At 38.5% G+C, this 16,814-nt stretch overlaps 1 protein-coding gene across 5 annotated transcripts in view; it reads right to left on the reverse strand.

Moving 5' to 3' along the window:
• Positions 1-563: 563 nt before the first annotated feature.
• Positions 564-16,814, reverse strand: part of ZNF217 (zinc finger protein 217) — a 28,785-nt gene continuing 12,534 nt past the window's right edge. For 3 of the 5 annotated variants that reach the window (XM_086760869.1, XM_086760870.1, XM_086760871.1), the window contains exons 2-6: positions 12,581-14,368; positions 10,261-10,404; positions 7,817-9,409; positions 3,980-4,108; positions 564-2,691 (exon numbers count right to left, since the gene is read on the reverse strand). In XM_086760869.1, the coding sequence (XP_086616995.1) occupies positions 3,999-4,108; positions 7,817-9,409; positions 10,261-10,404; positions 12,581-13,979 (3,246 nt within the window). In that variant the 5' untranslated portion in view covers positions 13,980-14,368 and the 3' untranslated portion in view covers positions 564-2,691; positions 3,980-3,998. The remainder of the gene's footprint in view (positions 2,692-3,979; positions 4,109-7,816; positions 9,410-10,260; positions 10,405-12,580; positions 14,369-16,814) is intronic. The other 2 variants (XM_086760872.1, XM_086760873.1) reach the window with 2 other exon arrangements.

Consider the following 16,814-nt stretch of genomic DNA (forward strand, 5'->3'; position numbering starts at 1 on the left):
TAAGTGCCCTTAAGGGCAGCTGACTTATATTGGGGATCTCATCTGATGGGCTCCCGTCCTCTCGAGGAAGAGTTGCCTTTGCTAAGTCTTTTCTAACTGTATTCCAGGCTCATAATCTACTTTTGAGATATGGTCAGAGGTGTTCATGAGGTCTGACACAAGAACACATCAGACCTAGACATTTTTCAGAACAGTTTAAGCTCATACAAATTCTGAAGCCTCACCCAAAAAAAAAAAAAAAAAATCCATGCTCTCCTCATCATTTCTTATTACAACAAAGAATGCATACAATAACTCAGTTTCCTTTCTTGAAGGAAAATAACTGAAAGTAGCAACAAAAAGTTTCTTCATTATTTTAAGAGTTTTCCTCTTAAGCCTCACAGATCAATTTTCTAGGAAGTCACTCAGTATTTTCACATAAGCAACTGAACAGAGCATGAACTTCATTTTGGTTATTGGGAGGTTCTCTTTCTTTCCCAGTGGTGCGAGTATGATGAAAGGTCAAGTAAATATGAAATTCCAGGCAACTCATTTTAAACTTTCAAAGGAAGACACAAGACCAATTTTGCAAAACACCAAGTCTATATTTACATCCACATGTAATAATATACTCAACTAAAGTGAAATACATCATAAATTAAATGAGTAATGTGTGCCTACTGCTTGACAACTTCCGGTTTCAACAATTAAAATAAAACAAAATGGAATGAAATAAATACATAAACAACAACAAAATCAACAATTTGTACCTCTATATATGCACTGTTATTTCCAAAGAAACATACAAAACCAGTAGTATCCCAATAGTTAATACTGATGGGCAAAGTGTATTCTGAAGTACAGGGCTGTGCTGCCATGAAAGAGTCACGTCCATTTTTCCATCCCAACCCCAAGACACACACCAAAAAAAGTCTTGAGGGAAACTGTACCAGCATGAAGAGAGATTAAAAACAAGTCTTAGGTCTGTTTGCTGAAACGTCTTAAAAACCAGCCCCACACATTTTAATCACAGAACCCCGTAAGGTACACAGATGATAGTTACAGCATGCATTCTATAAGACTTATTGAAAGATCACGCAAAAAAATAGATTAACCATTTTCCAGGTGAATTCATCTTCAAAAAATAGGCTATAAAAGTGCAAAACTAGGAAAACAAAAATCTAGATTATGTACATATGGCTCAGCTTATGAACAGGAAAAAAGGTAAATAGTGTACAATTTCCTGATACACAGCACTTCATTACATTGCCAGTTTACAGAGACGTTAAAAATAGGTCCCATATACAGGAACTAAGACATACAACTGGAACATCTCAAGTTGCATAATGAAAAAACAAGAGTTTCTAGGTTTTGCTATTTTACATTTGCTGTATGAGGGAAGAGAGCAAAATGAACAGTGCAAAATTTTTCTTTTTTTTTGTTTTACTAAAATATATGGAAGTCAAAGCCAGGTACAGAAGAAATTAACTCTTAACTATGGGCTTTATGAGAAGCAATTGGGAACGCTAGTCAAAATAGGCAACAAGTCTGCTTTACTGGCTGGTAACTGGCCATCTTCCCTTTACAAAAATTAAACTGCATGTGCATTAGAAAAAACTCTTGTTGTCTTCACAGAAAAATAAAAGGAGATATTCTCCCATTAACAGGCTATTTCTCATTTATTTTAAACACCCAGTAGATGCTAAAACTCGACATCAAGAAGCTTCCAAGCACAGTCAAGCAGGCTACACCGGAGCCACATCCCTTTTGAAGTCTGTAGATCCCATATTCATATTGCAAGTCTGTTTGTTTGTGACTTTACAGTTTGGACAAAGGTGCAAAGTAGTTTTCCTCTAAATGTAACTGCACTGAGTTTAGTACAAAACTAAACATTTGAAACATTTAGATTAGTATCGTTTCTCATGCAAGTCCTAGGTATTTTCTGCTGTAGAAGTTCGTACGTTGGTAGAGATGTTCAAGAGGCTTCTATGAAGAACAGCAGCCAATGCCAAGAGAAGAATCCAACTGTATTTCAGGAATGCCACACTGAAATTCAAATGTCAAGTATTGCCTCATCTTTGCATCCAAAAGTATGCTGGAAACAACCCCAGGGAAACAGATCCCTCCGACACATTATGGTCCTAACATATACAAGGCAGATCAGCGTAATGTCAGCACCATTGCTTTGATGTTCACAACATTTATAAACTGGACAGCTTCAGACAGTTTATATGAAAGTTGTTTTCAAAAACTAACATAGTTCAACAGAAAAAAAAACAGATGAGAAACTTTTACCTTTATGAAAAAGGAGCATTAAGCCAACAGGATTTCAATTTCAGTATTTACAGTTTACCTGAGGTGCAATGATTATATATTCTTTCAAAGAAAGAGAAACTCTTCAGCAGCGCTCAAGTATGTAAAAATATAATTCCTACCTAATATTTGGTCAATTAATTCTAATGAAAAATACTCTAATGAAAAAAAGTCAATGTCAAGATATACATTCTCCACACACCTTCATAACTCAGTTGTTTATAAACTACTTTTTATGGCTATTTGGTACAAAATGTTAACAGAACCAGAATTATAAAACTGTAGTGTTTTTAAATACAGTACAATCACAGCTTAGTTCAGTAGCTTTCACCATTTACTCTTCTTCAAGGGATGAATTGCAGGTATAACTCCATAGAACATGCACTTGTGTCCTTAAACCTAAGGGGAAAGAAAAAAAAATAGTTTTGTGGTGTACAACTCTAAAATAGTACAACACATTTTTTGTTGTGAGGAGTATCTTTAAAACATAAAGGGAATTTCTTCCACATCCTTGCGTAAGTGTATTTAGAAATTGATATTGCCATGCAAGGTCTGTGTCTTCTATTTTGCAAATAAAATCTGGCAATCAAGTACACTTTTGAAGATACTCAAGCTCCAAGTAGAAATATAGGCAGGAAATTGAGTTAGCTTAAAAAAGGAGAACTAGACAAAAAGATATGCTTAGGAGGGGGACAATAAAAGAGTAAGATTAGAAGAATATAAAGAAATAAAGCAAAGTATTTTAAAAGCTGTCAACTAGCAAGATAGCTCTGCTCCCCAGATATGTAAAATCCTTCCATAAAACAGTGCATGCTGGTCCAGGTGCTAGAGCATTCGAGACATATCTCCTTAAATTTGAATGAGGAAAGTTATCTGTAGCTCTGGGTTTGAAAAAAGCAGACATATTTATTTATAGTCTCACAGAGTACTTATCTCCTTAGCAGCTAAGAATGTTGCAAACACAATGGGGGGGGTTAAATTCTTAGATACAGCTACAGAACTGAAAAGATGAAGCATGGGAATTCAGAACACCAGGCTAATTCTTTTCACTTGACCTGTTTCCCTAAGAGGCTACACCCACTCCTCAGTCAAACAAAGGAAAAACTATTTGGAACAACCTCTCCAGTACACAAAGATAAACTGTCAAGGAGCTATCAGGAAACCCTTCTTTCCCTATGAAACAATCCACCAAAAAGAGTCTTCTTGTTTGAGGCAATCCTCACAACCTTCAGAAGTTGTAAAATGAGTTATGTCTACATTTTCTGGAAGGACTAACCAACAGAACCTCTTACAGGATTCACGAACTGTGATAACAGGCACTTCCTCTCATTTCTAGCTCTCCATACCATGGTCCCCCACTCCTATGTACTGACTCAAGGGGAAAGCCCTTTTGTTGAACACTTCCCATGGTATCGTAACTAATTAACATATTTATCTATTGTTAGCCCTTCCACTTCTTTTCAAAAAGGAGTATGCGTGTACTTCGATGTAAGCCACTACCACTATTCAAAATAACTATCTCTGCTACACCAGCATTTGGTTCACTTTGAAAGGGAGGGGGAGTTTCTATCTTCAGCTGTTCTGGTTCAGACTTTCATAACCTCTCATCATGCCACGCAGCAACCTTTGATGTTAGGAGTAGACAATGCAACATTTAAGTAACAATTAGTTCAAAAGGTTTGTTTACCGTTTCTTGAAGTAAATGATTAAGTCTTCTTGTCACTTGGTCGAAAGTGTGCATTGCCAACGAAACTTTCGTAACTCCGCTTTTGTAGCACGCTGCTAGATAAGTGTTGGTATGACACTGATCTCTTTCCTGACAAAAATAAATTTGGAGGAGTTAGAGTTATTTCCTGGTAACCTAATTGGTCAGACAATCAACTGTGAGCAGGTCTACGTTAGCATCCTAAATCCCAGAATACCACAGACATTACCACAAATCATCTCATGAGCAGGGGCCAAGACAAGACATCTCTAGTCCTATTAAAAGACTATATGAAACTCAGTATCCAGAAAAAACACAAGAGGAAGAGCAAATATTAATTTAACAACTTTGTTCTAAGCTGTATACACGTGACATCCATCTCTCCAGATTTTGCTCACTTTATTTGCAAGAAAGAAGTATCTTTGCCTAGCTCACCACACAGTAGACTTCATTTTAGGAAGGTTTAAGTGCTGCAGTACGTTCTATAAGATGATGCCTTCATATCCAATTTCTGTATGTTTGAAAACTGAGTTTTTTAATATGAGTACTTGAGAGGAAAAGCAAGTATACTACATTTTTGCCATCATAGATTATATGGCAATTGTGATACTTTAAAGAGTGTTAATATACATTTACTTGAAGACTTTTGTTAAGCAATTTTCAGTCTAATGTACACGTAAATTCATGTTTATCTGAAACCATTAATTCAGATTTATAGATGTGAAATCAATGCCTGTTCCATATTAAGTCTTATTACCTTAAGCAAGCAGTCAAAAACACTTCATAAAATTAAGGAAAAAAGTCAAGAATCATTACTCCCACAGGATACAAAAAGCCCAACTGCCATCCATATTCCATGAAAGCTTTAAATGCAGCATTGAAAAAACCTCACAAGCTTTAATTAAATTAAAATGGCAAAGCTAAATTAATATTTCAACAGAATCTATGAAACCATTGGAGTGTGTCATGAGCAATTGTCTTTAATTTGCAGCCTCTGCCAGATCAATCAGCCAACAGGTTATCCTTGATAGCACGTTGCCATCGCAAAGGCAACTAATTTGAAAATAACACAAACTGAGTGGTTTCAGAATGTTTCTGTCTCTTCAGGGCAAGGCAGAACGGCAGAGCGTACAAGCACTAACGGAAGGCATCATGCTTTAATCAAGTTTGCCAAGTGGAACATATTCTCATGACAACTTGATCCAGCATTTAACATGCGACATAACATGTTCATAGGACCTAAATAATGTTGCCACGAGGCACACGGGCCCTTAAAAAAAGGTTTTGACATCATGTTTTATAACATCACCAGAGTTCAATAAAACAGAAACCTGCAGGTCTACACCTGCAGTACTTTGCATATGATATCGTACATCTTTGCATATGATACATCTCTGAGGAGTTGCAACTCAGACAAACAGTTGTACTTCAGCTTTTTAACAAAAAAAAAAAAAAAAAAAAGAATTTACAGAAAGTCTCATCTTCGCTGTCTCCACCCACATTAAAACTCTAATACTGAGAAGTTGGCCTGTCTGCTACCCTCCATCCTCACAAACAACTATCAAGGTTTGGGTTGAGTACTTCTGAGCAGAATAGTTGCAAAACCAGGAAATTAGCCTTAAAAGCCTAAATTTTATTGCATGGGCCTTTTATTGAAGTTGCTAAGAAAACCCACAGAGGGGGTCTTGTTTCACAAGCCTTTCCAATGTAGGTAGCAGCCAGACAAAGTTGCTTTTCTTGCCCTGAGACAGCACTGTGTAACAAACAATGAAATCTTTATTTCCATGACAGCAATACCATCAAATTAGTGGCAGTCATAGTTTTGAGAGTTCTAAATAACAACAAATAATAGAAAGTTCTTGACTACAGGCTACTGTCTCCAGGCTTGTACCAAAGCAGACAAAGAAAAGCCTACCACAGACTCTTCTGGCAGACAGGTGGAGCTCTCAAAAGAAGAACAAGGTGGATTCCAATGAAGTCATTGTTTAAAAATAGTATTGCATCAACTGCTGCTTCAATAGGTTAACCTCACCAAGACTACCAGCACAATAACAGAATTTCCCTATCCCTGATGCACACTAATGCTGGAACAGAGCAAGACACTGCCCACTACGTAATCCTTGGGGTACAGACTATTTGCCTAGCTGGTTGAAGCTGCAAGACTTTTTAACTTTCCTCTTCCTATTTTCATGAAAATTAACAGGGTTTTCTACAACATCAAGAGCACTCCCTCAAATGCTAAATGTTCTATCTGCTCAACAGGTAGCAGTGTCATGAAGCACAAGTCCTTGGTCTGTGCAAACTGATGTAGTTTAGTCTTTAAGGACAATCATGTCCTCCACCAAATGTTGAGATCACACATTAAGCTGCTATCAACCACTAATAAAAGCCTTGCAAAGCACTGTAAATTCCACAACTGCATTAATTACTTCTGCTCTCAGAAGAAAACCTGTATATATTTCACTCTTGCAGATCACTAGGAATCAAAAGACAGCAACAACTTTTGTCCTTCTGCCCATCCCTCTGCATTCTATGCATAACCCAGTGCCCATTCTGCATTCCTCATAGCAATTCACGGTACAGTTCATGGTACACAGACAACGCTCCTCACGAAAATAGGCATTAACTCCATTTCACAACCACTTCAGTGAATTAACTGTGATGCTGGCTTTTCCTTTATCCACTCCCTATCCAGAATGGAAACAAAACTGGAACACTTTCCTTCATCCTTCCATAGCTAGCAATATTTATGAAGCCCACAACCTTAAAACAAGCAAACAAAAACCAGAGCAGAGTTAGTGAATACATTTTTTTGCCACATAACTAAATGCAGAGTTAGTATTGTGCAGTTCGCTCTGACCTAAGGTAACACATCCCTGCTTGTTACGAACCCACGAGTTTACCAACCTAGCAGAGACTTTAAGACAGCACAACACAAACACTATTCATTTTTATAATAGGATCTTCATTTCAAAATTCAAAGTCCTGTATTTATAGCTAAGTCCATACTGACCTCAGCCCAAGTCATAAATACCATCTTCTACAAACAGTCAGACAACTGATTAAGTATCACCTAGCACTTTTTAATCTCTTGCTAAGTTTTGAAAATGCTGACTAAGAACAAAACACAAAAGGGACGTATTTCATAAAGTACCAAAGTTTTCTACATACGTCAAAAACATTTATCTCTGCTAGGCCCAGAATTCTCCACAAAGCTTTACTAGTTAGTGCAATGAGACACCATGATTAGAATAGCAGAAATACGTCATCTTGATTTAACAAAGTGTTCTGTTCCTACCAGTAACTAAATATTATATAAACCCATTGAAGAACACAGGTATAAGACTTAAATCATATTTTTATGATTTGTAGTACAACCTTTTCTGCAATTGAAGGGAACAATTGTCCATGACAGCTCTTTTTTTTTTTTTTTTTTGTTGTAAGAGGTTTTATTAATATTCCAGATGGTCCAAGACTTCTTGTATATTAAGCAGAAAGGCTCATTCCATATCCTGGATTAGTTAGCCTGTCTGGAGAGCTCTGATGAGCAAACAATACATGCTTGCAATCAGAGACCTATGGCAGGGGGGAAGAGGGAACCTGAGGAACTTTAAATCCCTCTTTAAAATTCAGACCTTCCATGCCTAATTCCCCAAGCCAGGAGTTTGCAAAACCTGGATTTTAAAATCCAAGATTTGACTGGACTTGGTGAAATGCTACATACAACTTTATTTTCTATGTTTCAAGGTGAGTACACACTTTTCATTCGCCTTCCTTTGTAGGGGTGTGTGACATTTAACTAGGAAGGAGATACAGTACCTTCTACTGTAGAGCTGGTTACTTGGCCATTGCTAGATCCACAAGAATTGTAAAGTGATCCAGAGCTATACGGCTCATAAGGTTTGAGGGCAGTCAATACATTAGGAGGATCAACATCATCCGAGTTCAGAAGCCCTTGTTTGGTTGGCAAAACAGAGGATGCAGGTTTGGCGCGAGAACATTCCTGAGGTAGCAGATTTGCATATCTGTTTGCAATACGAAATCTGCTCATTTCGTATCTTCTGTAATTAGCCATTGGAGAGTCAATATGTTCAACAGCAAAAAGATTAGGTTTCATTCGTTTAGCAGACGTTTCACCATAGTCTAGATTTACAGTGCCCACAGATTTACTAGAAATATAGTCTCTTCCTCGATGAGCAGACCACGCAGATTCATTTAGGTGAGAGTCGAGAGTCCCATTCATACTGCTGCTTACTAGACCAGACTGAGACACTGGGACACTTAGAGCTTTTCCTTTAGATTCAGGTCTTTTTACTCTGTCCAGTAACGGAGGGATAGTGGAACTGGAGTGCACTTCTTGCTGAGGTTGTCTATAGTTATTTGCCTGAGCTCCAATATTACTTTGCTGTTTATGAAACTTGAGGTTACTTGGGGCTGTGCTGCTTGAGTCAGTCACTGAAAAGAGAGGGACCTTGTTCTGCAGAGGCTGACATTGTTTAGCTTTCCCCACTTGGAATGGTTTTTGCTGTGTAGATGGGGCAATCTTAATTTTAATGTAATTAAAAGACAGAGGAAGCACATCTTTACCATGCAGAGCTGGAGGACATCCAGTGCGCCTGGCTTTAGCTAGAGCCTTGCTTCTACAGACATTTTTGTTAACAGTGTCAGGATTGTATTTGTGTATCAGCCTCTGGTGTATCATTAAGACTTCTGGGTAAAGTGTCCTGTAAGTACAAAATGGACAGGTGATGGGTGCTGGTAGGTCTCTAGTCGAAACCACTGAACATTCTCGTGAAGTCCCCATAGATAAGTCCAAGGGCTCTTCTTGAGAGTCCACCACAGATTTGTGTGTGTAGTTTTCAGTGCACTCTCGCACATCACTCACATTTTTTCCATCCTTTAAAGCACAAACATACTGGACGTCATCTCCCTCTGATGCCACAGAAGCCTTTCTCTCTCTTTTATGAGGAACACTGGGCTGAGCTTCCTTTGTTTCCTTCTCAGTCTTTAGTATTTCTGGGTAAGGAGTAGACACATTCTCGTGTATTTTATTTGGATTGTTACAAACTGAACCTTTGTTCAATTCCCTAGGATTATTTTTCATTTTATAAAGGACTGTGCTGCCTATTGCATTGTTCAAGGACAGAACTTCCTTTTGCTGCTTGGGACGTGGGCAGCCCTCAGCATCTTTGGCACAATCAAAAAGCCTCTTCAAATTTTTGGTTTCTTGAGCACCATCAGTAGCCAGCAAGATCTCCGTCTCCTGACTCTGTAATGAAACTTTGCTGTCACTTTTCACTTCTGCTGCACTATCAGTGTGCTTGTCCTTGTGATGCCTCTCTAAATGATACCTCAGTGAAGTTTTCTGTGCTGCTGCGTACTCACAGAATTCACATTTGTATGGTTTTTCACCTGAAACACAGTTTTATCAGTAAGTTTGATGCAATTTTATTTGAAGTCTTGAATACAATTAGAGACAAAGGAATAATGTAGATCACAAAACAGTAAAACTGGTTTTTCTTTCCCCTTCCACATACTGGTAATTCTCAAACTCATGCAAGTCATTTAAACAACTGCATCTTACCACTTTTACTAACTGCAGTGACATCTTCTGGCTATGATGAAGATATTTTCCACACACTGGCAGTGTATGGAGAAGGTAGCTGACTATGTTTGGCAGAGGTGACAAGAAGTATAGCTGTGGGTCAACTCCACAATTTGCAGCCCTTCATCATACCACAAGTATGCTACTCAACACCACACATGTTTACAGTTTATCTATAAATAGAGCTGTTTCAAAAGAAACAGGGACATAATTAAGAGAAGTAGAAAGAGTTTGTCTGGCTATGGAAAACAAAAAGTTTAACTCAAAAACAGGCACAGCTTTTTCCCAGGTAGCAGCAACTGGCAGACAATTAACTTAGTACTTGGGAAATAGGCTTTTTTTTAATTAAAAAAAAAAAAATCAAAAAATCCCATCAACTTTTTGCTAGACTGCTAAAAGCAGAAAGAACTAAAGTTTTAAAAATATATTCTTAACAGTACTTAATGTAATTAGCCTTATTCAAAAGGATTTACACTTATGTAAACAATTTCTTTGTTTTAAGAAACTTCAATTCTGAGTTTTTTTAGCATTAGAGAAAACTTTGTTCTTAATACCAATTTTCAAGGCAACTTCTGTTTTCCTTAAGCAAAACCAAACATTCCATCCAACTGGACTCAACAGACGTCCTTTCCCTCCCACAAAGGTGAAGCCCGTTTACCTGTATGAGTTCTGAGATGAATATTGAGGTAATAATTTGAGCGAAAATACTTTCCACAATAGCTGCATTCTCTGGAGGCTCCAAGGTTTTTAACTTTTGCTCTTTCCAAAACATCTTCATGTTTATCTTTGGGAGAAAATATACCTATATTATGAAGAGCAAATGCAAATTTGGAGTCTCATTTAAAATTATAAGTAACTATTCCTAACTGTCTCTTTTACAGAAAAACATAGAATGATGGACTGTTGTCAACTTCTACAGTCTATGAGCATCTTTTGTTCTGTCCTGCTGCACACTTAGCAATCCAAGAGCAAAAGAGTCTAAAAGGTCTGTGTCCCTGTTCCACTGCGGTCAGTGATGCAACAAAGAAGCCCCAGAGAACAAACAAGACTCACAACTAGGTCTCAAACAAGTAAAAAGTTATCTTTACTGAGGTCCAGGAACTTGATGGAGAATGGCCCATCCAAAAATTCATATATATTATAAACTGCATTCTTTTATTAAAGGGATTGCTTCAATTAGTAAGCACAGTGTGATGATTCAGACTGCAAACCTGCTCTGTGCACCATGGCAAAACACAGGAAGGTGTTTTGGTGAAGGAAGGCAGGGATGAAGATAGATTTGCTCATTAATTGTAATAATATTATTACTATTTCTACGCTAATCAATGGAGTGTCGTGCCTGTATAACAACATCCTCCAATTTAATGAGTAATCTTCTTTCCCTAGAAGGATTAATGCTTGAGCTTTGACAAAGATGGGAGCAGGAAAGCGAGAGGGGTTGCTATTCTGTGAAATCTGCATTCAGGGAACAAATTCAGATTAAAACCCGGTTCCACTCCAGTGCAGGCAGCAGCAGCCACCACTGGAGGGCGGCAAGCACAGCACAATGGCTAACAAGACAAGGAAAAACCTTACACACAACGCACCACTCAAACCAACATCTCCTTGGCGGCTTGAATCGAAAAAATGTCAAGATAACTTCAGTAAAATATTCAAGTCAAAGCTGACTAGAAAGCTGCAGTGGGAAGAGAAGGAAGGAGACGTTTTGCTTGACTAACACATTAGATACGTAATATCTCGCTGAAAACTGCTCTCTGAGATTCCTGTGTGTTGGAAAGCTGCTATACCGGAAACACCAAGCACGGCTACGACAACTCATAGCTGCTTGAAACAGACAGTGTCTCAACAAGCGTGACTCAGCACCTCACAGTGAAAGCTGCTGTAGGTTGGGATAAGACACCGAGAAACAAAACAAGCAAGCTAACATTAGGTAATAATTCCATTCCTTTGTTACTGGAGGCAAAATAAAGGGCTGCACATTACCAGAAATGGAAAAGTCAGTCATGTGTGCCAGGACATTCTGTACGTTGCGTCTTTTCTTGAGATTATGCAAGTGTCTGTTCTTTAAACGCAGACTCAAAGCATGTCACACACCAGAGTGCTAGATCAGCTAGAAGATTGTTTGCTATTCCTTTCTGTTCCTGGACATGCAATCTCTTTCCATTGAGGAATCATTCAGTATCACTTGTTTTTCTAAGACTCTGGGGGATGCAGAATTAATCCTGAGTAACAAATAGATTGAGCCCATCTACTCTGACAAAGAGAACTGTTAGCAGCCTTTCAAGGAAGATGAGTTAAATATACACCTCTCTCATACACCTGATGTCCACGTACTTTCAATAGCCTGCATACATGTCCTTACACAACTGATTTAAAATCCCTGGTTCTGACATTTAGACTTTCAAGTTACATACTATTAAAAAGAAACACACAACTGGCAGCTTGATAGAAAAAGTTTGAAATTGTCTTTAGTTGGCAGGATCTTAACAACTGCTCATACAGAGCACTGGACATCTTCTGCCCTTTCTTACAAAATGCAGGGGCAAAAAAGAGAAACTGCAATGGTTTCTTCAGAAAGAGTATTTGTAAAAACACGTGCTGGACGAGAAGGGATGCACAACACCCAAAAGCACTCAGTAAAACTAAGAACCTTGCTACTGCAGGAGAGGAGGGGACAGAAAGACAGAGAGGGGTAAGTAAACAGTGACTTTTCCTACACTGATTGGTATTGGAAGTATTTCAATGCTTCCAGTAACTCAAACCATAACTGCAAGGCCCAACACTACTCCAAAGATCTCAAAATGGTGGTGTCAGAGCCTTTATTTCCCTCTCATTTTTCTCTTTTCCACTTCCCTCACCATAACATTTCACATCTCTGGCCAAGTTTTGAAAAGATAACCAAGAAAGGCAAGATGCCTTCTTTGGCTCCTACACATTGTAACAGCTATTTCAAATTCTGTGCTCAAAGTGCTGCTCACCTAAATGAAGTGTTTCTGGAAGGCCATCTTCAGATCCATCTTCAGAGCCTCCTTCTATTCGATCTCCGGCTCCATTTTCATCCAGACTTGCAATTATATCACCACAGCACATCCTTGAAGCAGCGGAAGTCTCTCCATCAGCCCGCCTGTCTCTCTTATGTACTCTGGAATGAAGGACTAACTGGTGGTATGTTCTGAAGGCTTTACCACACTCTGAACAGTGTGTTGGTTTCTCTTTGTTCTGGGACAATTTAGAATCCATGTCCATAGAAGGCACTTCACCAGCGTGATGTTTCAATTTGTCTTGGGATACATTTCCATTCCCTGTATAATTGCTCTTTTTATGCACTTTTGACTTCCCTGTAGTTTCAGTCCGGCTACCTTTATTTGCACTCCAAATTTCACCAAGTTCTTCTTTATCAGATGATGAGTCATCATTGTCTGTACATCCTTCATGCCCTAGATCTTTAATCTGGCCATGGCCAACTGCAATTTTACCTTTGGTAGCCAGCTGCCATGCTTGATATGTGGTGAAAGGATCTAGTTCGGCTATCCATTTTACAGGTTTTTGTGGTTTGTCATTTTCTGGAACCGAGTTTGGTTTTAAGTTCAAGAATCGAAAAAATTCATCTCTTTGAGACGTTTCTTTTGCATCAGGTTCACCAGTCACTTGGGGGCTTTCACCACTGGGTACTGATTCTTTGGTGTGCACTTTACTGTGCTCAATTAGAGTCTCTTTATTGAGAAATAGGAAACCACAAACCATACAAATTTTGTAAGGTGACGTTACATTTTCAGTTACATGCTCCTGCACCACCTCATTTATTGTTATGGGGCTTTCAGAACTTTGTTGGTGCTTGTTTCTAGAACCAGGCTTTCCAGTATGCGTTCTCATGTGATTTTTGAGGAACCACGGCTCTTTAAATCTTCTTCCACATACGTTACACCAATATGTGAAAGAATCTTTATGCTTTTTCATGTGTACCTCAACATCAAAAGGCTCACGAAATGTTTGTCCACAAACTTCACAACTAAGTTCTTCATTGTCCTTTTCCTTGTTTGGTGAAGGCAAATTTGTTCGTACTTGACATTTATCTAGAGGACTAAGATACTCTGCTTCAACACGCAGAACAGCTGGTTCACAAAGAGTGGGCCGATGCTGAGTTAAAACATGCTTACCAAGTTCTTCAGGATGTTTAAAAGTCTCGTCACAAAACATGCAGTCCAGAGGCATGCATCCCTCAGCTTGCATGAGAAACTTTTCTTGCAAGCTTTTGTAAGAAATTGTGTTTGTTCCTTTTATTGTCATTGAGGCATCATTATTCTCCATCTGTGCACCAACGGTACTGGCTATTCCATCCGGTCCGTCCATGTATACCAAGAGAGGCTGAGTTGGCATGTTTCCTATGTTCTGTTCCGTATTATGTGTTTTAATGTAAAGTTTCAGTTCTTTGGGGATGCTCACTGATCACAATAAGGACACTTGTAAAGTTCTCCAACATGTGCTTACAAGTCCGCTAGCCTAAAAGGCCTCTGCCAGGAAAAAGCTTTTCCACAAGCAAAAAATTACTTCTTTTTCATGTTTATCTGTGTTCACACATTAATGAAAGTGTATCCATCAGTTCTCTCAGTGACAGAATGAGGTTTTTTTTTGAACCACTAGTTCTGATTTTTCAAGTCAGTAGAAACAGTCAGTTGCACTTAGTTTTCTCGTACAAACATTTCAAATAGTTGCACGGGGCAAAATACACTCAAGGACAAGTTCAGTGCCACAAAGAACTCCAGCACCTGCAGAAGAAAGAAAATAGTCAGTCAGACTTTTTGAAAAGAAAAGGAACATATTGTCTCCCAAATAATGAAAACATTAGGACTAGAGAACTATTGAATGCTCTTGAACACAGAAGGCATACTTTTAATAAACAGTCAATGAAGGACAGCTAGAAGACACTCCGGCCACTTTTTCCACGCACTGCAGTTGAAACAGTATGGTCTTGAACATCCTTGTACTCCATTATCTGGGCTTCTGTATTAAGATCATGATACAAAAGCAATACTTTGTTTACCATCTACTCTAAATCTATTCTTATCCTGTTACACAAAGCCGTTGAAACTGTATTTCAATGCACAAATTACTGAATTCATAACAACTAAATGCAGCAAGCCCAAGTAACCTCTCCTCAAATCTGTGAAACCACTGTTCAGAGACACAGTAAAACTTCACTTGTTACTTCTCTAAAGGCTGTTGAGCAAGACACTTTTTTTTTTCCCCCAACACTAGACAGCTTAGAATTAGCTTTAATAGTTCTGGTACACAGTAAGCATCAGTACAAATCTTTGTATTAAATACTCAAAGCTTTTACTATCATCCACAGATTTACACTCTCTGTGACAATTTTGGGCTGGCATAATTAGATCATCTCAAAGTTTGAAATAAACTATACTGTTTCTTGAACAGGAGGTTAGTATTTAAATCATCCAAGAGGTCAATTAATTACACTTAAAAGGAAAATGCTTCTAATTTCAAATTGCATGCAACAAAAAAAAATGTGTTTTATAGATTACACTCAGAAGTGACGGTTTAAGATTCCACAAGTTTAGAAAGGATTGCAATAGTTATCACAACTCCAATTTAAATCTCTAAGTCTACAGAAGTTATAATGTCTGCTAGCAGCAATTAATGACCACCACATTTAGGGCTGCCAAATTACAGTATTGTGGAGTTGAGGACTCTGCTTGATCAAATTTTTGGATAAAGGAAAAGTCTATCAAACTAATACAAGATCATACAAACTGAAGATGAATCATTCTGAGATGAGGCACATTTCCAGACACACAAATATCTAATGAAGAGAATGCATAAAAATTTGACTCAAACTTTTGCAAATTATTTCATAAAAGACAGCTGGCCAGTGACTCACATTACTTGAATTAATATGCCTCAAAACACAGTATGATCCATAGCTCTTACAGCAGAAGACAGTACAGGCAAAGTAGGGTTTTAAAATTCATCTCAACTTCCACCTCTGCCTTGCTTTTATTTGGAATAAAAAATTGAAACATTTGTTTCATTTCAGACAAAGAAAAGGTAACAATCCAAACATAACCCTGCACTAGTTCAGGCCACAGAGATTTCCATGATAAGTAGCTGTAGGAGGTAAAGTTGAGGCAATCTATGCAGCTGAGGTTACTTTCTCCAGCCTTTTCTGATCCGCAATGCTAGTCAGACAGAAAAAAAAAGTGCTCTTAAGCCATTAAATCTTAAACCATTTCAGCAGAAATCAGCCACCAGAACTTGAACTGTTTATACAGTTCGTGGTCCAAACATGTTTGCAGATAACGCCCCTGTAAGGCCACCTGCTGCCAGAACCAGTACGTCCAGCAGCGGTGGGAGTTTAATGGGACCGGACCTCCAGCCAACTGAAGTGAAAACACAACCATCTCTACCCATCGACACAAGATTTGATGTGACGCCTTCAATTACATTGGCTACCTTTACCTACCACAGAACAGTCAAGCCCAGGCAAGACAACCACCTGGGAAAGGAAACATGACAACATACTGCTAGGAGTAACAGAACCAACATCCCAAACACTTTATTCACTCACTGCACTACAACCTTGCCCCGAGAATACTCTTTGGTTTTAATCTGAAAACTTAGCAACTCATTTTCCACTGCAAGGCAGACAACAAGATCCTGGAGCCTAATGAAGATGGAGAAATAAAACCACCAGAATGCCAGTACAGAATAAAATTATTGTTGCCAGTTGCCTGTCTTCCATTTATTTCACGTATCTCCAGAGCTTAGTGTCTTCATTGTCCAGTCCTCTAATCCAGGTCTAGACAATATTCAAATCTAATACCAAAAAGCTTCTAGCTTTTTTTAAACCAGGACTAGGCCTGGTTTACGGACTAGACCAAAGACTCACCATACGCTAAGCTGAACAAGAACGGAGGGACCTTGGGGGTAAGGTGGAGAGTGTAAGAGTGAACAAGCCACTAGTTGACAGGCTGACAGGAACAAAATGTGGATTTTCTGCAGCCTCTTTTCTAACTATGCCCTTTATCCTCATTTTCAGTTTTATCACTGCCATGATTAACACTTCCTCTCTGCATAATAACTCAAAAATCTTTTGTAATAGGCAGGATCAGTACATGGTGGGACACTTCCAAATTGCTTCTATCGTTTCCTTTGCTTTTGCCTTTCTACCTTCCCTATTCAGTTTTGACTTTCTGG

Source organism: Chlamydotis macqueenii, chromosome 16 (assembly GCF_036417535.1).
Source record: "Chlamydotis macqueenii isolate bChlMac1 chromosome 16, bChlMac1.mat, whole genome shotgun sequence".
NCBI lineage: Eukaryota > Metazoa > Chordata > Aves > Otidiformes > Otididae > Chlamydotis > Chlamydotis macqueenii.